This window comes from Entelurus aequoreus, linkage group LG22, assembly GCF_033978785.1.
Source record: "Entelurus aequoreus isolate RoL-2023_Sb linkage group LG22, RoL_Eaeq_v1.1, whole genome shotgun sequence".
Lineage (NCBI taxonomy): Eukaryota > Metazoa > Chordata > Actinopteri > Syngnathiformes > Syngnathidae > Entelurus > Entelurus aequoreus.
In genome coordinates this window covers 10,947,755-10,975,533 of record NC_084752.1, presented here as the reverse complement: position 1 = coordinate 10,975,533, position 27,779 = coordinate 10,947,755, and the positions used below count along the sequence as shown (strand labels likewise).

Genomic DNA, 27,779 nt, shown 5'->3' with positions numbered 1-27,779 from the left:
TCATCCTCGCTCAAGTTAATGGGGTAATCGTCGCTTTCTCGGTCCGAATTGCTCTCGCTGCTGGTGTAAACAATGGGGAAATGTGAGGAGCCTTTCAACCTGCGACGTCACGCTACTTCCGGTACAGGCAAGGCTTTTTTTATCAGCGACCAAAAGTTGCGAACTTTATCGTCGATGTTCTCTACTAAATCCTTTCAGCAATAATATGGCAATATCGCGAAATGATCAAGTATGACACATAGAATGGATCTGCTATCCCCGTTTAAATAAAAAAAAAATCATTTCAGTAGGCCTTTAAGGGCCAAAACCAATCTTAGGATATTATTTAGATATTTAATTAATATTGTTGCATCGCCATTTTTGGTTGTTGTCTGATTATAATTGCAATCATAAAATGAATCATTCAATGATCTTGAAGGGAACTACATTTTTTTCCTCTAATTTTCTTTCACAATCCCTATATAGGACAAGAACACATATTTTTCTTGCTTGTTTGCAGTCTAATTGGTTTTATTATGTTCGTAGCTTGTATTTCTGGTTTAGCACTTAGCAATAGTGCGACTTGCTGGATCTGCTTATCACTCAGCTTCTAAAACTTGTAGCCCATCCTTCGTATATTCAGGCTCAGAAATAAATATAAGGTTCTGGATCGTCATTTGTCCCAAAGTAGTCGTTGTTGTCTCTCACAACGTCTGCTATGAATAGTAGTTGTTGTTGCTTGTCATGATGCATCTGTGAAATTAATACGCTGCCGTATGCTTAAAATGACCAAAATACTTCAATGTTACATGTTATTGTGAATGTGTTGTTACAGCATTGCATATACTTACAATGTGTATATAAAACATTAATGGAAGTTTTTGGATGTTGTAGAATTGCTTTATACTGTAGGCAGAATGGACGTAAATGACGTAATGGCTCTCCATTGTTGTGTGTTTGTCTAACATAAGGATTGTGAATGATAGACAAAATTCCAAACAAAATACAGTTCCCCTTTAAGTATCACCATTGGTAGGATAAATACTGCCCCTGTAAATATTTGGTATTGGATTTTATACCCAAATTTGTAGTACCACCCAAAGCTAATGTAAAGCATCCAAACAATACAAGAATAAGTGCTTATTACATTTCAACAAAAGTGTAGATAGAACATGTTGCAACATAAAGTAACCAAGTATTAACCGTGAATGAGCAATTATGGTATATTAATAATAGTTTTGACAAAATAATACAACTGGAAATGACGCAATATGTTGCTGCATATGTCAGCAGACAAATTAGGGCACTTGGTAACCTGTTTTGAAATGGTTTTATTATTATTTATATGCCAAATATAGACCAGATGAGGCATTTCCTGAAGGAATTGCGTGTGAATGCTCCAATGCGGAAGTTGAACTGAAATCCTGACAGAATGTAGTATGAATGTAAGAATAGTTTGTTGAATAGTAAGAATTTCCAGGAAAACCAGAGTTTGGTTTGGAACTTGGGAAACTGTTACTTTGAATGTCCAGAATGTGTTGATGTTGGAATGGTTTGAATAGGTTGAAAAATTGGGGAATTGTGGAAGTTTGAAAAATGGATAATTCATTTTCAATTGGGAAAATGTCCCTAAGAACTGGGAATTCTAGGAAATTCGGGATTTTTTTTTATAGATGTTGAAAGGGAGCACACAATTCCTGAACAGGTTGAATATTTTGAAGTTGGAACAGTTTGAATCGGATAAAAAATGTAGGAGTTGTGGAACTTAGTAAAACGTCCCATTGAAGTTTAATGGGAATTTTATGGAAATTTGGGAATTTTGGGAAAATCAGGAATTTTTTCAAATATGTAAAAAAAAAATGGTATTACGGAATTCCTGGAATTTTGGGAAAACCGGGAATTTTTCCAGTTAAAAAAACAACTTAGTTTTTTTGTCCTGATTAAGAGGAATGTTTTGACGGTGGAACAGTTGAAAATGTAGAAGGAGTAGTCGCCAGAAAAAAGGGAGGAAATAGGGCTTTGGGAAAACCAGGAACTTGGAAAAAGGGAAGTTTAAATTTTCTGGATGGTGGAATATGTTGAAGGTGGAATGGTTTGAATCGGTTGAAAAATGTGGAAATGGTGGGAGCTTGAAAAATGGCCAATTAATTTTCCATCCATCCATCCATCTTCTTCCGCTTATCCGAGGTTGGGTCGCGGGGGCAGCAGCCTAAGCAGGGAAACCCAGACTTCCCTCTCCCCAGCCACTTCGCCCAGCTCTTCCCGGGGGATCCCGAGGCGTTCCCAGGCCAGCCGGGAGACATAGTCTTCCCAACGTGTCCTGGGTCTTCCCCGTGGCCTCCTACCGGTCGGACGTGCCCTAAACACCTCCCTAGGGAGGCGTTCGGGTGGCATCCTGACCAGATCTCAGTGGCCTAGTGGTTAGAGTGTCTGCCCTGAAATCGGTAGGTTGGAGTTCAAATCCCAGCCGAGTCATACCAAAGACTATAAAAATGGGACCCATAACCTCCCTGCTTGGCACTCAGCAACAAAGGGTTGGAGTTGGGGGTTAAATCACCAAAATGATTCCCGGGCGCGGCGCCGCTGCTGCCCACTGCTCCCCAAGGGGATGGGACAAATGCAGAGGACAAATTTCACCACATCTAGTGTGTGTGTGACAATCATTAGTACTTTAATCTTTAATCTTTAACTTTAGATGCCCGAACCACCTCATCTGGCTCCTCTCGATGTGGAGGAGCAGCGGCTTTACTTTGAGCTCCCCCCGGATGACAGAGCTTCTCACCCTATCTCTAAGGGAGAGACCCGCCACCCGGCGGAGGAAACTCATTTCGGCCGCTTGTACCCGTGATCTTGTCCTTTCGGTCATAACCCAAAGCTCATGACCATAGGTGAGGATGGGAACGTAGATGGACCGGTAAATTGAGAGCTTTGCCTTCCGGCTCAGCTCCTTCTTCACCACAACGGATCGATACAGAGTCAGCATTACTGAAGACGCCGCACCGATCCGCCTGTCGATCTCACGATCCACTCTTCCCCCACTCGTGAACAAGACTCCGAGGTACTTGAACTCCTCCACTTGGGGCAGGGTCTCCTCCGCAACCCGGAGATGGCACTCCACCCTTTTCCGGGCGAGAACCATGGATTCGGACTTGGAGGTGCTGATTCCCATCCCAGTCGCTTCACACTCAGCTGCGAACCGATCCAGCGAGAGCTGAAGATCCTGGCCAGATGAAGCCATCAGGACCACATCATCTGCAAAAAGCAGAGACCTAATCCTGCAGCCACCAAACCAGATCCCCTCAACGCCTTGACTGCGCCTAGAAATTCTGTCCATAAAAGTTATGAACAGAATCGGTGACAAAGGGCAGCCTTGGCGGAGTCCAACCCTCACTGGAAACGTGTCCGACGTGTCCAATGCGGACCAAACTCTGGCACTGATCATACAGGGAGCGGACCGCCACAATCAGACAGTCCGATACCCCAGTTTGAAGTTGGAACGGTTTGAATCGGGTGAAAAATGTGGAAGGTAGAGCGCGGCAAAATCTGGAGAAGAAAAAGAATAAGTTGAAGTTGAATAAATAGATGCAATTTGCTTTGGAGCATTCACACAATAATACTTAGAGGAATTCTGGTGTAGAAATGCTTTGGAGCATTCACACAAATATGGATTTTGGGCCATATCGCCCATCCCTAATAATGTACCATGAATTGATTTACGTGGACCCCGACTTAAACAAGTTGAAAAACTTATTCGGGTGTTACCATTTAGTGGTCAATTGTACGGAATATGTACTTCACTGTGCAATCTACTAATAAAAGCTTCAATCAATCAATCAAAGTCACAAAATCCTGCTTTCAGTTTCAACAAAAAAGCACATTTAACATTTCCTGCTCCTGTATGTGTCCTCAGCCCACAATATGGACCCGGGACCGTGTCAACAGCTGCCTGTCCGTCCTCAGCATGCAGAACCTTGTGGATATGGAACCAGGTCAATAAACAAATTCACCGGCCTAAGAAGCTGAACAGATTCTGTGTTGACGTCAAGCACATCCGATGTTTAAATCCTGCAGACGGCCGCAAAGGAAATGGCAGAATGTTAATACCAGTGTGAATGTCAAATTGCTTCCTGTGTGTGTTTTTTTTTTTTTTTAGGATGATAGCATCGCTCATTTGCTTACAGGGTGCAGTGGAAGCAGAGAGCATAGTTAGCTAGTCAGAAAGCTGCATGGCGCTTGTGATCGGCGAATCGCTTTTTTGCTGCTTTCGTTGAGTCAATGAGGGAATGTTGCATAGGAAAAGATCGGAACGCAACTTGGGTACAAAATGATAGGATTCAGACGCTGGATTGTATGCGGCGGGGCGCTGGGTAAGTGTGATTAGCATGTGTCACGTCATCTTTAAACGTCAACGTGGACATTTAGATATGATAGATAGTGGAAACGTGTCAGTTTTATGACAAACTGAAGCAATGGATTGACTTCCGTATTTTTCGGACTGTAAATCGCAGTTTTTTTCATAGTTTGGCCGGGGGTGCGACTTATACTCAGGAGCGACTTATGTGTGAAGTTATTAACACATTACTGTAAAATATCAAATAATATTATTTAGCTAATTCACGTAAGAGACTAGACGTATAAGATTTCATGGGATTTAGCGATTAGGAGTGACAGATTGTTTGGTAAACGTATAGCATGTTCTATATGTTATAGTTATTTGAATGACTCTTACCATAATATGTTGCGTTAACATACCAGGCACGTTCTCAGTTGGTTATTTATGCCTCATATAATGTACACTTATTCAGCCTGTTGTTCACTATTCTTTATTTATTTTAAATTGCCTTTCAAATGTCTATTCTTGGTGTTGGCTTTTATCAAATACATTTCCCCCAAAAATGCGATTTATAATCCAGTGCGACTTATATATGTTTTTTTCCTTCTTTATTATGCACTTTCTGCCGGTGCGACTTATACTCCGGAGCGACTTACACTACCATTCAAAAGTTTGGGGTCACATTGAAATGTCCTTATTTTTGAAGGAAAGGCACTGTACTTTTCAATGAAGATAACTTTAAACTAGTCTTAACTTTAAATAAATACACTCAATACATTGCTAATGTGGTAAATGACTATTCTAGCTGCAAATGTCTGGTTTTTGGTGCAATATCTACATAGGTGTATAGAGGCCCATTTCCAGCAACTATCACTCCAGTGTTCTAATGGTACAATGTGTTTGCTCATTGGCTCAGAAGGCTAATTGATGATTAGAAAACCCTTGTGCAATCATGTTCACACATCTGAAAACAGTTTAGCTCGTTACAGAAGCTACAAAACTGACCTTCCTTTGAGCAGATTGAGTTTCTGGAGCATCACATTTGTGGGGTCAATTAAACGCTCAAAATGGCCAGAAAAAGAGAACTTTCATCTGAAACTCGACAGTCTATTCTTGTTCTTAGAAATGAAGGCTATTCTACAAAATTGTTTGGGTGACCCCAAACTTTTGAACGGTAGTGTATACTCCGAAAAATACGGTACTAAAGAACACGCTTTCCTTTCAGAATGTACTCCTGACCACTTGAGCCCTCGAAAGAAAGAAGACGGCGGTGTGAAGGTGAGTGTGGCACCTTTTGTATGGATGTTTAATGGCATTGTGGTGGGGTTTTTTTTCTTCCTGAAGGCACTGATCAAGAGACGGCTTGAGAACAAGGCAAAGAGAAATAACAACACTCAAGCGAACTCAGTGGGACTTCACAAAGGAAGCAGGTACAATACCGCAAATTACTGCTATCCCTAACATACAGTACAGGCCAAAAGTTGATCCTCATTCAATGCGTTTTCTTTATTTTCATGACTATTTACATTGTAGATTGTCACTGAAGGCATCAAAACTATGAATGAACACATGTGGAGTTATGTACTTAACAAAACCATTTGAAATGACTGAAAACATGTTTTATAATCTAGTTTCTTCAAAATAGCCACCCTTTGCTCTGATTACTGTTTTACACACTCCTGGCATTCTCTCGAGTACGTCGTGTCCTCCGGACCAAAGAGGATAAGAACCATCCGGATTGTTCTAGGCGCAAAGTTCAAAAGCCAGCATCTGTGATGGTATGGGGGTGTATTAGTGCCCAAGGCATGGGTAACTTACACATCTGTGAAGGCACCATTAATGCTGAAAGGTACATACAGGTTTTGGAGCAACATATGTTGCCATCCAAGCAACGTTATCATGGACGCCCCTGCTTATTTCAGCAAGACAATGCCAAGCCACGTGTTACAACAGCGTTGAACAGCGAAGTCTAAAATACCACAACAGAGACCCCCGGACTGTTGAACAACTTAAGCTGTACATCAAGCAAGAATGGGAAATAATTCCACCTGAAAAGCTTCAAAAATTGGTCTCCTCAGTTCCCAAACGTTTACTGAGTGTTGTTAAAAGGAAAGGCCATGTAACACAGTGGTAAAAATGCCCCTGTGCCAACTTTTTTGCAATGTGTTGCTGCCATTAAATTCTAAGTTAATGATTATTTGCACACAAAAAAATAAGTTTCTCAGTTGGAACATTAAATATCTTGTCTTTGCAGTCTATTCAATTGAATATAAGTTGAAAAGGATTTGCAAATCATTGTATTCTGTTTTTATTTACGAATTACACAACGTACCAACTTCACTGGTTTTGGGTTTTGTACATCAAGTGAGTCAAAAAGCTGAAACAGTGTTTCCTTGAGTAAATAACCCATCATGTATTACCCTCTTTTTAAGACACTACGGGTCCAAGGAGTCTGTGTCGATTCCAGTGAGTCCAGTGGGAAGTTTGGATCTAAGTGCAGATGCCAGCACTGTCATCAGGCCAGTCCACAGCTCCATCTTGGGGGAGAAGTACTGTTTTGAGGTACACTTTAACCAATACTACACTTTATATTGATTCCAGATTTCTTAAGGACAATCATTTACATGCACTACAAAAGGTAATTCTTGCAAAAAAAGCATTTTTCTAAAACACGTTAAATGTGTCAGTCTTCAAAAAGGAGACACATTCATGCAACACAAGCTATGATAAGTCATTATTTTGTCAGTATATATAAAGTAAAAACCTACCAGTTTGAAGTGGCTGTTTAAAAAAAGCATAATGTTTAAAAACATTTCAATAAAGCAAACTAATTGTCTAGTCGTGGTAAAAAAAATGTTTTATATTAATTGTCTGGGGTACACTTATTAATGATGAAAAATGATACCTATCTGAGATTTATTTTGAATTACCTATAAACAAAGTGCGCTTTGATTCGTTTGACAGCCCCAATATAAATACAACACTAACAACTATGTAACAATATGGACAACACAACAAAAACAACAATATTTGTAAAAAAAAATATATGAAACTGAAAAATAGCAACGTCACCACGATAGTATCGATACGACAATATTACTCCACTTCGTGTCGACAAAATCCATTTTTGGATTGAACTTCAAACGTTTAAATTAGAAACTATCACACAATTGAAATAAGTTTAGCATGTTATTTCATTGGCTTGCATGTTTAATATTGTGAATCTTTATTCGGTATGGTCGCTAAAAATACAGGAGATTACACTTAACTAGATGAAGCAATTCCTAAAGGAATTGCGTGTGAATGCTCCAATGCTAAAGTTGAACTTCAAAATGACTAATTGTTGAAGGAGAGCACACAATTCCTGAACATGGTTAATATTTGGAAGGTTGAACGGTTTGAATCGGATAAAAAATTTGGGAGTTGTGGAACTTTGAAAAATGTCCCATTCTTTTCAATAAGAATTACATGGAAATTTGGGAATTTCAGGAAAAGAGGGATTTAAAAAAAAAAACATTTTTTATATATATTATATATATATTTTGAATGATGTAAATGAGTTAAAATGGTTGGTGTTGGAATTTTTCAAATCGATCGAGAAATGTTGAAGTAGTAAAATTTTTAATGGAGAAATGGTATTACGGAATTCCTGGAATTACGGGAAAACGGGGACTTTTTCTAGATCAAAAAAACAACTTCAATTTTTTGTCCTGATTAAGAGGAATGTTTTGACGGTGGAACGGTTGAAGTGGATTGAAAAATGTGGAAGGAGTAATCGACAGCAAAAAAGGATGAAAAAAGGGTTTGAAAAAAATTGAATTATGGGAATTCCTGGAATTTTTTTGAACTTGGAAAAATAGTAGTTTGAATTTCCAGGGTGAGTGGAATGTGTTGAAGGTAGAATGACTTGAATCGGTTGAAAAATGTGGAAATGGTGGAAGTTTGAAAAATGGCCAATTCATTTTGAAAGGGAAACATTTCCCAGAAAACCTGGAATTCTGGGAAATCCGTGAATTTTTGGAATTTGTCAAGGAAAAGCCTGCGATTCCCAGATAAGCTGAACAGTTTGAATCGGGTGAAAAATGTGGAAAGTAGAGCGAGCCAAAATCTGGAGAAGAAGAAAAAACATGTGTAAATGCTTTGGAGCATTCACACAATTAGATGAGGCAATTCTTGAAGGAATTGTGTGTGAATGCTCCAATTCTGAAGTTAAACTGAAATCCTCAATTTTTTTTAGAATAGTTGAAGTAGAGCACATAAATCCCAAACAGAGTGAATTTTTTGAAGTTGGAACAGTTGGAATCAGATGAAAATTGTGGGACTTGTGGAACTTTGAAGACTGGCCCATTGATTTAAATGGGAATTTCCCAAAAATTTGGGAATTTCGGGAAAAGCAGGAATATTTTTGAAAATGGTAAAAAACTTGAATTGTTTGAATGAGTTGAAATGGTTGGGGTTGAAATTGTTGAAATCGTCCGAGAAATGTTGACAAGGAACATGTTGAATTGAAAACTGGCATTATGGAAATCCAAAAATTTCGGGAAAACCGGGAATTTTTCCAGTTCAAAAAACAACTTTGTTTTTTGTCCTGATTAAGAGGAATGTTTGGACGGTGGAACGGTTGAAGTGGGTTGAAAAATGTGGGAGGAGGAGTCGCCAGGAAAAAGGGTGGAAATAGGGCTTTGGAAAACTAGAAATTATGGAAAATCCTGGAATTTTTTTGAACTTGGCAAAAAAGTAGCTTACATTTCCAAGATGGTGGAATATGTTAACGGTAGAATGGTTTGAATCGGTTGAAAAATGTGGAAATGGTGGAAGTTTGAAAAATGGCCAATTCATTTTGAATGGGAAAAATGTCCCGGAAAACCTGGAATTCTGGGAAATCTGGGAATTTTAGGAATTTGTCAAGGGAAAGCCCGCGATTCCCGAGTAGGCTGAACAGTTTGAAGTTGGAACTGTTTGAACCGGGTGAAAAAATGTGGAAGGTAGAGTGCGGCAAAATCTGGAGAACAAGAAGAAGAAGATGAGGCAATTCCTGAAGGAATTGCATGTGTATGGTCCAATGCTGAAGTTGAAATGAAATGCTGACAGAATGTAGTATGAATCTTAGACTAAATTGAATGTTGGAATGGTTTGAATAGGTTAAAAAATGTGGGAAATGTGCAACTTGGAAAAATAACCCTTTTCTTTCAATGTGAACTTCCTGGAAATTTGGGAATTTTGGAAAAAGCCAGATTTTTTGGGAAATGATTAGGAGGATGAATGTCCTGAATGAGCTAAGTTGGTTGGTGTTGGAATCGTTTAAATCGGTCAAGAAATGTTGAAGTAGTAAATGGTATAAGAGATTTCAGGAGATAGAAATAAAAAACATTAAAAAAAGGTTAAAAAAAACTTGAATGGTCTGAATGAGGTAAAATGATTGGTGTTGGAATTTTTCAAATCGGTCGAGAAATGTTGAAGTAGTAACATGTTGAATTGAGAAATAGTATTACGGAATTCCTGGAATTTCGGGAAAACCGGGAAATTTTCCAGTTCAAAAAACAAGTAAGAGTAATGTTTTGACGGTGAATAGTCGACAGAAAAAATGGTGGAAATAGAGCTTTGGAAAACCAGAAATTCTGAAAAAAATCCAGGAATTTTTTTTAACTCGGAAAAAGGGTAGTTTGAATTTCCAGAATGGTGGAATGTGTTGAAGGTGGAATGGTTTGAATCGGTTGAAAAATGTGGAAATGGTGGAAGTTTGAAAAATGGCCAATTCATTTTGAATGGGAAAAATGTCCCGGAAAACCTAGAATTCTGGGAAATCTGGGAATTTTTGGAATTGGTCAAAGAAAAGCCCGCGATTTCCCAATAGGTTGAACAGTTTGAAGTTGGAACGGTTTGAATCGGGTGAAAAATGTGGAAGGTAGAGTGCGCCAAAATCTGGAGAAGAAGAAGAAGAATTGGAGCATTCACACAATAACTGTAACCTCAACCCTTGAATTGAAATAATTTCCGGTTACTGCCATATTTGCGATGCATTCTATATTCTCTCAAATGTTGTACTTGTAATTATAGGTCATCAACTCTGAGAGCACACATTGCTTTGGCTGCTCCTCAGCTGCAGAACGCGATCGATGGATTGAAGACCTGAGACGGGCCGCCCAGCCTAATAAGGTAAGAAATCAGACCAAAAGGAACTAAATCTAGTATTGCATCATCAAACATGGCGCCAATGAAAATGTTTCGCCTGTCCCAGGATAACGTCGAGCGCACAGAGAGCTCCCTCAGTCTGTGGGTGAAGGAAGCGAAGGACCTGCCACCCAAACGCAGTTATTACTGTGAGCTCCACCTGGACGGGATTCTGTTCGCACGTTCAACCAGCAAGGTGTCTAGTCGCTCCAGTCTGGCTGGGGACGGCTCGACTGGCTCCTCCGGACACCTGAGTGGGAGTGGAGCCGGGACCAACGGCTTCCAGTTATTCTGGGGGGAGTTCTTTGAGCTCGACAATCTTCCCTGCATCTCCCAAATCACCTTACACCTTTTCTGCGGAGAGGACCTTAAAAAGAAGCGGCATTCCCGAGAGGAGTTCCGCCCGCATCTGCTCGGCAGCGTGGATATACGCTTGGCGGAGATCCGAGGAAGAGCCTACCAGGAAAAGTGGTACCGCATCGTTCCTTACAAAGTCTCCGCCACGGCATGCGGCAAAGACCTTCTGGGGCCGCAGGCTTCTCTCCGCATCAAAGCTCGGTTTAGGAACCTGCAGGTTTTGCCTATGGAGAAATATAAGCGGTTTGCCGAGTATCTGACCGTGGATTATGTGGAAATGTGCAAAAGCTTGGAGCCACTTCTGAACGTCAAGGAAAAGGAGGAGCTGGCAGGAGCTCTTGTGCACGTGCTGCAGAGTATCGGCAAAGCAAAGGTAAAAACATGCAGAGGGTTCATATTCACTATTAGTTTAGTTTAGTCTCTATTTGAAGGGACAATGCACGGAAACATTAAGCTCAAAGATGGATATGTTCTGTACCAGATTATAGCTAAATAGCTCATTTCCATCTGCAGTCCTTGGCTACCTAAATTAAAGGGATACAAAAATCACGCAATAAAATTATGACAATAAAATCATACACAAGTAAGAAAGAAGTCATAAAATGCCCTTTCATGGACACATACTTAATATACCGTAATTTTCGGAGCATAAGTCGTTTGAGTTTGAGTTTGAGTTTATTTCGAACATGCAAGCATACAACATGATACATCACAATTTCCAGTTTCTCTTTTCAACATGTTCGAAAAGGAGTAGGAAGAAGCAGAGCTTATTTAATCCTACCCCTTTTCTTTACATAACAGTTGCAAAACTTTTTGTTCACTTCCTGTTCACAATTTTTTCACAATAAACTCCATAAGTAATCACAATAAAAATAAATAAATAAATAATAGTAAGAATTTAATAATAATAATTGGTTAAGTAAATCATATTTCATATGATGAGATAAGTAAGATTTCTTTAAGAATGAATGAATGGACGGATGAAATAAATTGAGAATGTTTGTCATGGTTCTTCTTCTTTGTACTTTGTAAACACTTTAAGTTTGAAGAGTTTCTTGAAGTGGATCATATTAGTACATTGTTTGATTGCTTTGCTTAATCCATTCCATAATTTAATTCCACATACTGATATACTGAAGGTCTTAAGTGTTGTACGTGCAAACAAATGTTTTAAATTACGTTTTTCTCTAAGATTATATTTCTCCTCTTTTTTTGAGAAGAATTGTTGTATATTTTTGGGTAGCAGGTTATAGTTTGCTTTGTGCATAATTTTAGCTGTTTGCAAATTCACTATGTCGTGGAATTTCAGTATTTTTGATTCAATAAATAAAGGGTTTGTATGTTCTCTATATCCAACATTATGTATTATTCTAACTGACCTTTTTTGTAACACCGTTAATGAATGAAGTGTACTTTTGTAATTATTTCCCCATATTTCTACACAGTAGCTCAGATATGGTACACTCGCTCCGGAGTATAAATCGCACCGGCCGAAAATGCATAATAAAGAAGGAAAAAAACATATAAATCGCACTGGAGTATAAGTCGCGTTTTTTGGGGAAATTTATTTGATAAAACCCAACACCAAGAATAGACATTTGAAAGGCAATTTAAAATAAATAAGGAACAGTGAACAACAGGCTGAATAAGTGTACGTTATATGAGGCATAAATAACCAACTGAGAACGTGCCTGGTATGTTAACGTAACATATTATGGTAAGAGTCATTCAAATAACTATAACATATAGAACATGCTATACGTTTACCAAACAATCTGTCACTCCTAATCGCTGAAATCTTATACGTCTAGTCTCTTACGTGAATGAGCTAAATAATATTATTTGATATTTTACGGTAATGTGTTAGTAATTTCACACATAAGTCGCTCCTGAGTATAAGTCGCACCCCCAGTCAAACTATGAAAAAAACTGCGACTTATAGTCCGAAAAATACGGTACAATACAACCACACCTCATTTACATCATCGCACAAAGACAATACATGCTCTTGTTCACATTTGTCATCATTTGTAAAAACAACCGTGATTTTAACAGACACACCTCACAATTTACAACAAAAATGCTCTCTTGGATAAATATAATACACATTAAGTTGACATGTCAAACAAGGTGCCCACCTTAGTGACCGTGTGAGCAGCTTTGATTGCTCCAAAGCCACTTTTTTTAACTTCAATTGTGAATGAAGAGTAATCTGTTAGACTTTTCAAGTTTGTTGTGAGGTCGTTCCATTCCTTTATGGCTTTATATGAAACATATGACCACATATGTTTTGAAAATGCATATTTTTGTATGCTTTTGGACCTTTAGTCCACACCAAACTTAGGTTTTTGTCCTTGGAAAACTTCAGCCAGGTTGAACAATTTCAAAAAACTAATACATTATATTTCGGATGGGAAAAAGTAAGGTTTTTGGCTTGTGCTATTAAAAAAACCTCTCACATTATCTTGTGTATTTAAAGGGGTCCCATTATGCAAAACAAACTTTTCTTACTTGTTTTGATGTATTTGGGATCCCCCGAAAATGTGAAATAGCAGAGATCTTTAAAAAAATCTTGCCTTTCTTCCAAACTTCCGTTAGTTACGTTAGTGCAAAGGTGTCAGTCGTTTTCACTAAGGGCCACATCGCAGTTATGTTTGGCCACCGAGGGTTGCTTCTAACAGTGAATACTATTATTACACGATTTTTTGATATATTTTATTAGTAGATTTTTTTTTAACTAAAATGTCAAAAAAATATGGTAAGTTGCAATAATTTAACCTCAAAATGTAGTGTATATTACTGTAAATGGAAAAACAGTACTGCTGATTTTATGGTAAAAAAAAAAAAAAAAAAGACAGCTCAGTTGCCAGAATTTTACTGTAAAATTTACATTGTTTTTTTTACGGTAAATAAAAAAAACCTGCAATTTTACAGTAACATTTTGACACCTGAGCTGACAGTTTTTTTTGTTTTTTTTACCACAAATCAACAACTGTAGATTTTTCGGTGTATTACTGTAAATGCCAAAATGGCACCACAGTTTATTACAGTAAAAAAAGTACTGTTTTTTTTCATTTAGAGAAAAATGCTGTAAAAACCACAGTAAATTTTACAATTTTACCATGAAATCTATTTGTTACTTTTACATTGCACAATTTGATGGATAACTTGCTTTGAAATCATTATTATTAGTATTTATTTCTATTTAAAAAATGGTTTGAATGTTTGATAATATATTTTTGCATAATTAGACAATATTTAAGTTAACATTATTTGCGATTACATGGAGTAGATTTTTTTTTCTCTCCCAAAATAGAAAGAAAGAATACATTTAGTAAGAAAAGTTACATTACTTTATTGATACATATTATTTCCAGGCTTTCGAGGGCCAATTAAAATGAAGTGGCGGGCCACATCTGGTACCCGGGCCTTGAGTTTGACACCTGTGCAATAGTGGATATCTTCATATATGATAGAGGTTTTCCCAAAGAGCTTTGCTTTAGTCCCACACTTTTTTTCACTTTTAGTCAATAACTTCCTTATTTTTCTCTATCCTCTTGTTGTGGGTCACATGCATGCTGATGCCACTTCTAATAAAAAGTAGCGTATAGTTCTAACTTATATCTGTCATTAGACTCGACGGATGCTCTAAAAACCACAAAACCCAAAACCAGTGAAGTTGGCACAAAACAATTTTCCACTTTGCATCAGTCCATCTTAGATGAGCTCGGGCCCAGCGAAGCCGTCAGCGTTTCTGGGTGTTGTTGATAAATGGCTTTCGCTTTGCATAGTAAAGTTTTAACTTGCACTTACAGATGTAGCGACCAACTGTAGTTACTGACAGTGGTTTTCTGAAGTGTTCCTGAGCCCATGTGGTGATATCCTTTACACACTGATGTCACTTTTTGATGCAGTACCGCCTGAGGGATCGAAGGTCACGGGCATTCAATGTTACGTGCAGTGATTTCTCCAGATTCTCTGAACCTTTTGATGATATTACAGACCGTAGATGGTGAAATCTCTAAATTCTTTGCAATAGCTCGTAGAGAAATGTTGTTCTTAACTGTTCGACAATTTGCTCACGCATTTGTCGACAAAGTGGTGACCCTCGCCCCATCCTTGTTTGTGAATGACTGAGCGTTTCATGGAAGCTGCTTTTATACCCAATCATGACACCCACCTGTTCCCAATTAGCCTGTTCACCTGTGGGATGTTCCAAATAAGTGTCAATACGATTTACACAACGTGCCAATTTCACTGGTTTTGGGTTTTGTAGCTTTTTCGAAGTTCTGCTTGAACAAAATGAACATTGCAGCCAGTTATATCATGGATATTTTACACCAAACATTAAAACTTTTTTAAAGATATCCGTTTTCGTATGGCCCGAGTGAAAACCTTTAAGATCCAGATCCAACCATACACAGTATTTTCCAATTTTTTTTTCGTGATGTGATGCAACTAAGCTTTCGCTGTTTGTTAAACGTATTTAGTTATACTAGTAGTGCTCCTCAAGGTCTCACTTTAGGTCCTCTCTTTGTCATCATTTGGGCATTTCAACTAGTGGCCGACAAGTTTAGTTCAAAAAACTTGTGAGAGACTCACACTTTTGCAGAAGATTTTTAAAAACATGAGTGCTGTCATACAGATGGTCTTTGACTAGCTTTTTTGCAGAAGGTCCTTAAAAACAGCAGCATGCTCTGTCAAAATAAACTCTTGACAAAAACAAATGGCCTAAAATCAAATGTCTACTGCAGAATAACGCTAAGAATAATAGTTAAGGGAGAAGTCCGGCCCTTTGGTCCTTAGCTGATGAGAAATGTGGCCTAGAAAGAGAATAATACAACTACAGAGAGCTACGACATTGACCATACACATACGGAAATTTAAAATGACGCAAGCAACCTGTAATCTGTTATAAAATGGTTGTATTACCATTTATATGCCAAAGAATATATCGTAATATAATATTGCAATAGGGTGTTATATTTATTGTTATATGGATTTTGTGGCATATCGCCCATCCCTGTTCACATCCCTTCCATATGTAACCAAAAATGTATTCAAATTAAGCTCTGTTTTAAAGTAATTCATGTCAAATATGTGTTAGTTATTATTAGTATTGTTAGTTATTGTTTTTATTTCAAAATAACACACTTTAAGTGTAGCACCACAACCTTTGGTTGTAACACTGAAAAACAATCTGATATCTTTCACAGAGTATACACAGTCGTGGTCAAAAGTTTACATACACTTGTAAAGAACATAATGTCATGGCTGTCTTGAGTTTCTAATAATTTCTACAACTCTTATTTTTTTTTGTGATAGAGTGATTGGAGCACATACTTGTTTGTCACAAAAAACATTCATGAAGTTTGGTTCTTTTATGAATTTATTATTATTGCTGGGTCAAAAGTATACATACAGCAATGTTAATATTTGGTTACATGTCCCTTGGCAAGTTTCACTGCAATAAGGCGCTTTTGGTAGCCATCCACAAGCTTCTGGCAAGCTTCTGGTTGAATTTTTGACCACTCCTCTTGACAAAATTGGTGCAGTTCAGCTAAATGTGTTGGTTTTCTGACATGGACTTGTTTCTTCAGCATTCAGGACTTTGGGAAGGCCATTCTAAAACCTTAATTCTAGCCTGATTTAGCCATTCCTTTACCACTTTCGACATGTGTTTGGGGTCATTGTCCTGTTGGAACACCCAACTGCACCCAAGACCCAACCTCCGGGCTGATGATTTTAGGTTGTCCTGAAGAATTTGGAGGTAATCCTCCTTTTTCATTGTCCCATTTACTCTCTGTAAAGTACCAGTTCTATTAGCAGAAAAACAGGCCCAGAGCATAATACTACCACTACCATGCTTGACGGTATGAATGGTGTTCCTGGGATTAAAGGCCTTTTCTCTTCCAAACATATTGCTGGGTATTGTGGCCAAAAAGCTCAATTTTTGTTTCATCTGACATCACATGGACAAAGATAAGACCTTCTGGAGGAAAGTTCTGTGGTCACTTTTGACCACGACTGGTTGTTAATGTGTTTCAGGAGTTTCTCGCCGATTTGGCCAGCGCCGAGGTTGAACGTCTAGGTGAGAAGGAAGCACTTATCTTCAGAGAGAACAGCCTTGCCACTAAAGCCATAGATGAATACATGAAGCTGGTCGGACAGAAGTACCTCATCGACACACTCGGTAAGGGAGGTAGATCATTGCTGGCTGGCTTCTGACGATTACAAACTCACCTTGCTCTCTTTCTGTTTTATCTTTAGGGGACGTTATTACATGTCTCTATGGGACAAGGGACAACTGTGAAGTAGACCCTCGCAAATGTCATCCCTCCGAACTGTCAAGCAACCAGAAGCACTTGAGAGAAGTGTGTGACGAGGCAGTGCGGAAAATTTTAGACCTACACGGGTGAGAAAGCTAAAATTCGAACAATATTGAATCGTTGATATTAGCATTCAACTGAAATAACTGTTTTGACGTTTTTAGACACTTTCCTGAAGAGTTGAACACAATTTTCTCAAGCTGGACAGAGATGTGTAAAAACCAGGGAAAACCAGAGATCGGTCAACGTCTCATCTCAGCTTCGCTCTTCCTTCGCTTCTTATGTCCGGCCGTCCTCAGTCCTTCCCTTTTTGGTTTGACACAATCGTACCCGGAGTCGAACACACTGCGCACCCTCACTTTAACTGCAAAAGTCATCCAGAACCTGGCAAACTTCACCTTGTGAGTAGCTTTGTTTGTAAATGTCGAAGTCAGCTTTGACCATAGAGTGGTACTTCAACTTACGAGTATCTCACCTCACCAGCTTTGACCATAGAGTGGCACCTCAAGTTACGACTATCTCACCTCACCAGTACCTTAACTTGCGAGTAATTTGAGATACAAGCTGTTTCTCAGCTTTTTGTTATGCTCTACGTTGCCAACATATCTTGAGTTACAAGTTTTCACCGCTAGTGGAAGTCCATATTATACACACACACCATGGTAATACATGTATCTCTGCCAACGGTAGCCGCAATGGGCCGACAATCGCTCAAACGGTGCGGCTTCAAAGTCATACTAAAAAATTTTGACAGATTTTTTAGTGCCGTGTGTAATGTTCTTTATTTTCAATGGAACATTTAAAGTTTTGGTGTTGTTTACTGGTGTCATATTGCAGTCTACACGTATCTCTTATGTATGACTGCCATCTACTGGTCACACTTATTACACCATGTACCAAATAAAATTGCTTCGAGGTCGGTAAGCACAACCAGAATTATTCCGTACATTAGGCGCACCGGGTTATAAGGCGTATTGTCGATTTTTGCGAAAATTAAAGGATTCTAAGTGCGCCTTATGGTCCGAAAAATATGTTAAATGGATTTCAATTCATTTCACTGGGCAGGGCTGCTTTTTAGATGCAAGATGCAAGATGAGTTTTGAGCTTGGTCGTGGAACGCAATGTGCTTTAAGTTGAGGTACCATTGTAAACAGTACATCGTGAAAAAGTAGAGTGAAACGCTTTGGGTTTTTTGTTGTGTTTTTTTTAATGCAGATTTGGTGAGAAGGAGGAGTACATGCTGTTCATGAATGACTTCTTACAGCAGCATTGGGACAGAATGAGAGGCTTTCTGCAAACCGTGTCCAATCCTTACACTGAGATCCCGATGAGCTCATTTGACGGCTATGTGGATCTACCTTTGCGACTTGCCGTGTTGCATGGTCTACTGGTGGATATCATCCATCAGAGGGCACAGGTAGGTTATTAGTAGGGCAGTCATAACCTACAGTGAATGTCAGGTGTAAATCCACCCTTGGCATTTCTTTACATTGAGGAGCGCTAGCTTGCTGTTAGCGGTGAGCTATTGTATCCTCCTACGGTGTGTAGTGAAGCATGTTTAGCTATTCCTCGTCCTGCAGGGATGATACTTGTAAGAAACTTACTTTATTTGTCGCCACGGAGGCGAGGATTATTCATTTAGAAGTAGCTAAAACACTGCCGACTGCGGATGGATGTTAGCTGCTAGCTAGGTAGCCATGTCTTAAAGCACCTCTTCCTGAAGGCGTTTCAGTGTTATAACTTCACCTTTATTGTTAGTTTTCAAGCCAAAATGCGTCCGTTCTCCCTTTTCTGTCTACACACTGTGTCTGCTTGTAAGTACTCCGTGTGCGCGCGCTGCCGAACACGCTCTTCTGCTCGTAAAACCAGCAATGTCATGACGTGCCGACGCACCGTCATGCCCATTAGAAAAAAATATATATATGGGAAACCGCTACTTTTCAAACAGAGTATTGTACCGTTTTTGATTCATTAGTACCGCGATACTATACTAGTACCGGTATACCGTACAACCCTACAGTGGGCACACACTTTTTAGAGTTGTATTCAACATTAACTCACACTTCAGTTGGGCAAACCCGACGAAGGTGAACAAAAAGGGTCTGGATAAGAGGCACAAACAATTGGCTGGCAACATGATCATTTTAGAAGCATCGCTCTGGATATCAAACACATGGCATAGAAAGCTAAACATGAGAGAAAAGTCGAGAAAAGGGTCTAGAACGATTTTGGATATTACATTCCCCAACTAAAGTGGCGCTTAAAAGAGAAACTAGTCATCAGTCGCCATCGCTCAGTACTAATATATGAAAACCGGTAAACAGAAACAAAATACAAGGGAAAAACCAAATCCATAATAAAATACAGAAACTTTTTCTTTTTTAGGAAACAATAGAGAAGTTGCACCCTCTACCTTGGATTCTAAACCAGATAACAGAGTCATTGAGCCCTGAGATACCTCGGATCCCAATAGACAGGTACGGAGACTTTGTGATCACTTATATATTCTTATTGTATTTTAGTGACACTGGTTCTTCCTTGCAGTCCAAGTACACAAGTTAAGCCAATGTATGTTCCTCCTAAAGACCTGAGCAAGTACAGCCCTCACCACTCATCTCTCCAGCAGCTTCCTCAGGACCCCAAGTGTCTAACAGAGGGGTAGGTTCATCTTTAACATCTGTGAGTAGATACAGTATTTCCAAGGTTCATCTTTAACATCTGTGATTAGATCCAGTATTTCCAAAAAGTGAGTACAACCCTCACATTGCCACAAACATGTTCAACCCCAGGGCTGTAGAAATGAAACTTGGATATAACTTAGGTCATTTAATGGTGGTCACAGGATCTAACCAAAGCGGAGTCATAATTCTCACAAAATAAGAGTTAAAAATAAGCCTTAAAAGGTGCCATATGTAGTAATGTGGCCAGAAATGGTACTGCAATCACGGTCAAAATTCTGTAGTCCCCTCCCAAAATAACAACGTTTACCAGTTCGAACGTTAAGTATCTTGTCTTTGCAGTCTATTCAATTGAATATAGGTTGAAAAGGATTTGCAAATCATTGTAAGGGACAAGCGTTAGAATGTGGATGGATGGATGGATGAATTCTGTTTTTATTTATGACTTACACAACGTGCCAACTTCACTGGTTTTGGGTTTTGTAAATTTTGCACATGCGTGGACCGGTACCGAACGTGTAGTGACAGGCCCTGCAAAGCGTTTGTAATTGTTATACTTGCTGCACATTAGGCATTTGATGATGTGCATCGTAAGGAAACAGAAAATACTGCATTTAGCATCCTTTTCAATGAACATTTCTAATATCCATATTCTTGCATCGTGTGTTTAAATGATCAGCGGATTTGACAATTGCTTACCTATGACCCCTGGAATTTGTCAAATTGACATCCTTAGCGATGGCCAAGCACGGAGGAGGAAGCCCATCACCAGAACTCAGAGTGCCCCACATAGACGTCTTGAAAAGAGAATGAAAAGGCACACAAGTACTGAAGCTCTGCCAACTTCCAACCATCAACAAGACTTGGACACAAGCCAGCCTCTTATCTCGTCACCAAAATCTGTGAGTATGAGGAAAACCCGTGTGGCTTGAACTGATGGGTCATGTGATGCTGGAGCATGTCAAACTTTAACTTCACACAGGCTCAGACTACTGTTCTTTGTCTTATATAATGTCATTAGAGATGTCCGATAATGGCTTTTTTGCCGATATCCGATATTCCGATATTGTCCAACTCTTAATTACCGATATCAACCGATACCGATATATACAGTCGTGGAGTTAACACATTATTATGCCTAATTTAGTTGTGATGCCCCGCTGAATGCATTAAACAATGTAACAAGGTTTTCCAAAATAAATCAACTCAAGTTATGGAAAAAAAAATGCCAACATGGCACTGCCATATTTATTATTGAAGTCACAAAGTGCATTCTTTTTTTAACATGCCTCAAAACAGCAGCTTGGAACTCAGGAGGTTGAGGTGGGCGGGGTTGAGGTGGGGGTTGGGTGTATATTGTAGCGTCCCGGAAGAGTTAGTGCTGCAAGGGGTTCTGGGTATTTGTTCTGTTGTGTTTATGTTGTGTTACGGTGCGGATGTTCTCCCGAAATGTGTTTGTCATTCTTGTTTGGTGTGGGTTCACAGTGTGGCGCATATTTGTAACAGTGTTTACGTTCTTTATACGGTCACCCTCAGTGTGACCTGTATGGCTGTTGACCAAGTAGATATTATGTGACTGGACCGGCATGCAAAGGAAGTGCCTTTAAGATTTATTGGCGCTCTGTATTTCTCCCTACGTCCGTGTACACAGCGGCGTTTTAAAAAGTCATACATTTTACTTTTTGAAACTGATACCGATAATTTTGAAACCGATACCGATAATTACCGATATTACATTTTAAAGCATTTATCGGCCGATAATATCGCTAAATGTCATACTTGTTGATAAACGGTCAAGAATGATTAGGTGTTGGCTTTGTGTTGTGTAACCGTTACAAAATGTCAACAGTCAGCCAAAATATACTTACACTGTAAACATTAAAATACATTTGGGATTGGATAATATGCCTCTTAACTTGAAAATTTGAGCAATTACAAAACAGTATTTTCTCTTTTAGAATGAGTCAAACAAAGCCTGTGCACCAGTTCCCTGGATTAAAGACATCCAGAGGGGGGACCCCAGTGAGATGAAACCTCAGCAGGAAGGGCTCAGTTTACTGGATCAAGTAGGTCACAATCATGATCAACCATTAGGAACTCATGATACAGAATGTATCTTTAACCTTTACCATTAATTAGCATACCCAAGAACTGTCTGAGCTACGGCTGGGAGTAGACCAGGTAACCGAGCGTGAGCTGGAAATGGCAAAGCGACTGGAGGACTTCATTGACCAAAGCCTGGACCAGAATGCAATGCTGGAGGCTGAAGTGAGAGAGCTCCGGAATTTGCTGACCGTGCGAGAGGAGCAGCTTTGCAGCACCACCTTCAGGTATAAAATGTATTTCAAATGTTCAAAACAGCACGTACCATCTTGTCCCATAAAGCTATATGATGACTACCACAGCTGTGAACAAAGGGCTCTATATAAAATAAATATAGGAAAGTAATATAAAAAAAACACGTGGTCAAAATATAAAGCAGTTATATAAACTATAATAAAACATAATAAAACCGTCAAAGTCAAATCAAATGAGTTCAAAGTCTAATTCTAACACTAGTGTGCCGCGGGAAATTATGCAACTTCACCTAATTGGTCCAAAAAATATTATTTGCAAATCAATAATTATAATATGCAAATAATGTGCCGTTGTCTAGTGTCTGTGCTGTATAGAGCTCGGCAGGGTAACCATGTAATACTCCATATCAGTAGCTGGCAGCAGGTAGTTAATTGCTTTGTAGAAGTCGGAACGCCTCGAGGATGGTTTGTCGTGATTCCAATATGCAGAGCTCAGCGGGAGACAGCGTGCAGGTAAAAAGGTATGTTACGCTTAAATCAAAAATGAACAAAAGGCAAGTGCCGCTAGGAAAAGGCACTGAATCATATAGGGATGGCTATGCAAAATGAAAGTAAAACTGAAGTGGCTACAAAGTAAACAAAAACAGAATGCTGGAAGACAGCAAAGACTTACAGTATGTGTCCGTACACGACATGACAATCAACAATATCCCCACAAAGAAGGATAGCGTCCGCACAACTGAAATAGTCTTGTTTGCCGATACAAAGCAGGTTAGGTGATAGCACTCAAAGGAAGGCGTGAAGCTGCTACAGGAAAACACCAACAAAACAGGAAAGGCCACCAAAATAACAGCGCAAGACAGGAACTAAAGCACTACACACAGGAAAACAACAACAAACTAAAAAAAGAAGACAAGGAGTTTCATTTTTTAACGTTTCTGCTGGTGGTGTGCGTTCGTATTTTTTCAATGAAAAAAATGTGCCTTGGCTCAAAAAAGGTTGAAAAACACTGATGTAGACCACAAGGAAGTGTTTTACATTTAGAAAAAAATCATAATGTGACCCCTTTAATGCGCCTTATAATCAGGGGCGCCTTTTGTATGAAAATAGACCTGAATAGACCCGCTCATCGGAAGTGCGCCTTATAATCCGGTGCGCCCTATGGTTTGGAAAATACGGTAATTATCAGATTTTTTTTTTTTTTATATAACAAAGTTGTTTGTTCCTACAAGTTTACTGTATGTACGACCGATTTATTTCATTTAAGCAACATCCCCCTGAGAACATCCACATGTTTGCATTAGTTTCGAGGATGCTGTGGTTTACATCACTATATTCTATAGCACAGACTTCAGTTGTTTCAAAAAAACTAAATAATGCATGTTTCTCTTTATTAAATGTTTTTTTTAGTCCAAACAAATCCATATAATTGTTTTTAATGACTATCAAGATATGTTTGTCTTTTATCTGCCAGTCACGATTGGGTTATGGTACTAGGTTATTGTAGTACATCACATATTTACAGTTTCACACTTAAACATGTCCGAAAAGGAGTAGGAAAAAAGCGAGCTTATTTAACTCTACCTCTTTTCTGTTTCATGACAATTGCTAACACATGTTTTCTTCCTGTGCTCAATATGGAACTAAATAAATGAGTAATCAATACATTATTTGCATAAATAAATGTAATATCATGGATTTGGGACAGCGCCACATTTTCAAAATAAGTGCACTCAGGAACTAAAGTACACAGTGGACACAATATTCCTATTAAGTGTACTGATGCAAGTACTGTATTATCTTTGAGACACAGCTCTTGACTATCTGCACCTTTTCCAGGTTGGATGTGATTGAGGAGGAGCGGGAGAATGATGAGCGGAAGATGAATGTCGCCATGGCAGCAGCTGAGCGAATGAACGTATTGGTAAGACACCAAAAAGCAAAGATGAAGTGAAGCAATAAAATAGTCCAGCACAGTGGTACCTCAACTTAAAAGTCCAACAATTTAAAAGTGTTTTGATATAAGAGCTGTCACTCGGCTAATTGTTATGCTTTAAGTTACAAACAAGAAACCTAAAACATCTGGTCTTACACGCTAGCGTTAGCTTATAGCTAGAGATCGACATAACTTTGTTTTCCAAACACGGGAAGAAAAATATACATAAAATGATTCATTAAAAATATGGAGAAGCTGCTGATGGTGTGTTTGACGGAGAAGCCGCTCGAAGGAGATATACATCGAAGGAAAAGTCCACTCTCCAACATAAAAAAATACATTATTATCACAAAAACATTATTATTACATTACTGCATAAAACTACTGTGGTTGTATTGTTTAATACAATATTTATTATCTAAAATATACAGTACAGGCCAAAAGTTTGGACACACCTTCTCATTTCAATGCGTTTTCTTTATTTTCATGACTATTTACATTGTAGATTGTCACTGAAGGCATCAAAACTATGACACCTGTGAAGTGAAAACCATTTCAGGTGACTATACCTCTTGAAGCTCATCAAGAGAATGCCAAGAGTGTGCAAAGCAGTAATCAGAGCAAAGGGTGGCTATTTTGAAGAAACTATAATATAAAACATGTTTTCAGTTATTTCACAATTTTTTTGTTAAGTACATAACTCCACGTGTTCATTCATTGTTTTGATGCCTTCAGTGACAATCTACAATGTAAATAGTCATGAAAATAAAGAAAACGCATTGAAATGAGAAGGTGTGTCCAAACTTTTGGCCTGTACTGTATTTATTGAACACAACTAAAAGTTAGTTTTTCTTTTTAAAATGCATGCTACATGTTAAAATTGTGATGTTTTATGTGCATATTAACTTGTGATCACTTTTTATTCACGATGACTTCTGTCATTTGTGTCCATACTTTTTTCCACGTGCACAGATAAATGAAGGGATACGCAGACCAAGTTGATATTTTTCCCCTTTTGTTGATTAAACACGATAATGTCGGTCAAGCTACACCAAGCAGGGTTACAAAAACTATATTATAAAGCAAAAACTACACTTTAAATTAAAATAGAGGCCTACTGTATGAGTTGGGTTTTTTTAATATCTTTGCAAATGTTGACAGTTTTAAAATTAAAAACGTGTTGATTTAGGGATGTGATTGGTATCGGCCGATTGCAGTGAAAAAGTATGTGATCGGCCATTGCTGATTTATGTCTCGTCTCGTCCGACTGATTCTATTTATTTATGTGTCTCCAGTTGGGTTGTCCCGATACCAATATTTCGGTACCGGTACTGGTACCAAAATGTATTTCAATACTTTTTTTTTTGTTTTTTTTTTTTAAAAAGGGAACCTAAAAAAAAAGGCATTATTGGCTTTATTTTAACAAAAAAATCTTAGGGTCCATTAAACATACGTTTATTATTGCAATCTAAGAACAATTTTTTCGTTAAATAAAATACTGAACATACTAGACCACTTGTCTTTTATTAGTAAGCAAGCAAACAAAGGCTCCTAAATAGTCTGCTGACATATGCAGTAACATATTGGGTCATTTTCCATTCTATTATTTTGTCAAAATTTTAAAGGACAAGCTGTAAAAATGAATTATTAATCCACTTAATCATTAACTATTAATATCTGCTTATTTTCCGTTTCAACATGTTCTATTTACATTTCTGTTAAAATGTAATAATCCCTTATTCTTCTGTTGTTTGGATACTTTACATTAGTTTTGGATGATACCACAAATTTAGGTATCGATCTGATACCAAGTAGTTACAGGGTCATACATTGGTCATATTCAAAGTCCTCATATGTCCAGGGACGTATTTCCTGAGTATATAAACATAATATGAATTTTTAAAAAAGGAAAAAAGATTTTGTGACGATAACAAATATCGATGTAGTCATAGTAGTATCGACTAGATACACTATTGTACTTGGTATCATTACAGGGGATGTCAGGTGTAGATCCACCCAAAATATTGTAAAACCAGTTTTATTTCTTCACGAGTTCATTTCTGCCATATTTGATTTCAGCACAGATTCAGGTTGCATGAGTGAGTGAGCTGTGAATTTTTAACTATCCTGTTGATTTGTCTCCGATATGTTCTCACAGGAGGAGCAGTTTGGAGACTTGTTGAAGTACATCCGTCGGCTCGATGAGGCCTTCAACAAAAACCTGCAAGCTGATGGAAATCAACTTATTTAGATTTCATAGCTATGCTTTCTCGACAATGTTGAGCATGTCCAGTTTGGTTAGATAGATTTGTGTAAAAGATTATACTTGAGTAAAAATGAAGATTAGGCTCAATCCCATATGGATTAAATACAGCCACTGTGCCTGTACACTTAATGTGTGGTGAGGTTAATGACTTGTTTCTTACATTCTAAATTCTTGTTCTCTAAAGTTGTTCAAAGAGAGGATAATAAGAAGAATACTTATGTTTTCAAATACTTCCTAATTCCATTAAAAAACTGTCAATGCGTGGACTATGGGGTGTTTTGTTTTCCCGGAATGCAAAGGGAAGTTGGAGCGGGCAAAGCGTGAAGGTAAGGACATATTTATTTTAACACTATCAAAAGGAACAAACGAAAAGCGCACACAAGGGCGGAAGTACAAACTTGGCTATGAACAAAATTAACACAAACAGACTAAGGACATGAAACAAAACTTACTTGGTCAAGCATGGAAAGATCATAGAACTATGGCATGGACGCGTAATCATGGAGGTATCAGAGTTAATGTCGCCAGGTTGACTTCCTGGCAACAATGGGCTTAAATAATACAGACATGATTTGTGACAGGTGCGCGAGTGCAAAACGTGAGACAGGTGAAACTAATGAGTAGTCATGGTGACAAGGCAAGGGAGTGAAAGCAGGAACTAAAAAGTGTCCAAAAACCAAGCAGAACATAACTAAACAAAAACATGATCAACAGACATGACAAAAACAATATTATAAAACTAAAAACTATTTGTGGTCTCACTTTTATTTGTATACAAAAAGCCATCCGCCCAGTGCTGGCGTGTCACATCCAGAAGGAATTCACAGAGCTTCACTTTTTCCACATTTTGTTATGTTACAGATTTATTCCAAAATGGAATAAGTTAATTGTTGTCCTCCTTATACAGACAAAACACTGTAATGACAATGTGAATTTTTTATTTTTATTTTTGTGCATATAATTTAAAACTAAAAAATGAGATTTTCAGACCCTTTGCTCAATATTTTGTTGATACACCTCTGGCAGGAATTACCACCTCAAGTATTTTTGAATACGATGCCACAAGCTTGGAAGACCTATCTTTGGGCAGTTTCGCCGATTCCTCTTAACCTGGGTTCGATCGAACCCTAAGGGTTCGGTGAGTCGGGCTCAGGGGTTCGGCGGAGGATAAAACACACCCGACTCATCGTGTAAATAAAAACTTCCCTATCGGCGTATTACGGATACGGCAACAGCAGAAGTCACACTGATTTGCAGGTGTGTAATTTGTTGTGAGTTTATGCACTGTGTTGGTTTTGTTCTTTGAACAAGGTGATGTTCATACATGGTTCATTTTGTGCACCAGTAAAAAAACATGGTAACACTTTAGTATGGGGAACATATTCACCATTAATTAGTTGCTTATTAACATGCAAATTAGTAACACGTTGGCG

At 38.4% G+C, this 27,779-nt stretch overlaps 2 protein-coding genes across 3 annotated transcripts in view; one reads left to right on the top strand and one right to left on the bottom strand.

Moving 5' to 3' along the window:
* Positions 1-20,562, bottom strand: part of si:dkey-237i9.1 (SEC14-like protein 1) — a 102,110-nt gene extending 81,548 nt beyond the window's left edge. The window contains exon 1 of the mRNA XM_062032646.1: positions 20,547-20,562. The gene's annotated coding sequence lies outside the window, so the exon portion shown is untranslated. The remainder of the gene's footprint in view (positions 1-20,546) is intronic.
* The window catches only part of rasal3 (RAS protein activator like 3), a 34,642-nt gene extending 8,042 nt beyond the window's left edge, over positions 1-26,600 (top strand). Inside the window, exons 3-19 of one of the 2 annotated variants that reach the window (XM_062032641.1) lie at positions 3,890-3,968; positions 5,538-5,590; positions 5,657-5,742; positions 6,745-6,874; positions 10,370-10,468; positions 10,551-11,213; positions 16,889-17,033; positions 17,111-17,255; positions 17,334-17,570; positions 18,385-18,586; positions 19,555-19,646; positions 19,714-19,827; positions 20,584-20,749; positions 21,806-21,913; positions 21,987-22,177; positions 23,984-24,068; positions 26,239-26,600. In XM_062032641.1, coding sequence (XP_061888625.1) covers positions 3,890-3,968; positions 5,538-5,590; positions 5,657-5,742; positions 6,745-6,874; positions 10,370-10,468; positions 10,551-11,213; positions 16,889-17,033; positions 17,111-17,255; positions 17,334-17,570; positions 18,385-18,586; positions 19,555-19,646; positions 19,714-19,827; positions 20,584-20,749; positions 21,806-21,913; positions 21,987-22,177; positions 23,984-24,068; positions 26,239-26,331 — 2,688 coding nt within the window. In that variant the 3' untranslated portion in view covers positions 26,332-26,600. Of the gene's footprint in view, positions 1-3,889; positions 3,969-4,078; positions 4,347-5,537; positions 5,591-5,656; positions 5,743-6,744; positions 6,875-10,369; positions 10,469-10,550; positions 11,214-16,888; positions 17,034-17,110; positions 17,256-17,333; positions 17,571-18,384; positions 18,587-19,554; positions 19,647-19,713; positions 19,828-20,583; positions 20,750-21,805; positions 21,914-21,986; positions 22,178-23,983; positions 24,069-26,238 lie in introns of those variants that run through there. The other variant, XM_062032642.1, reaches the window with a different exon arrangement.
* The last annotated feature ends 1,179 nt before the right edge of the window (positions 26,601-27,779 follow it).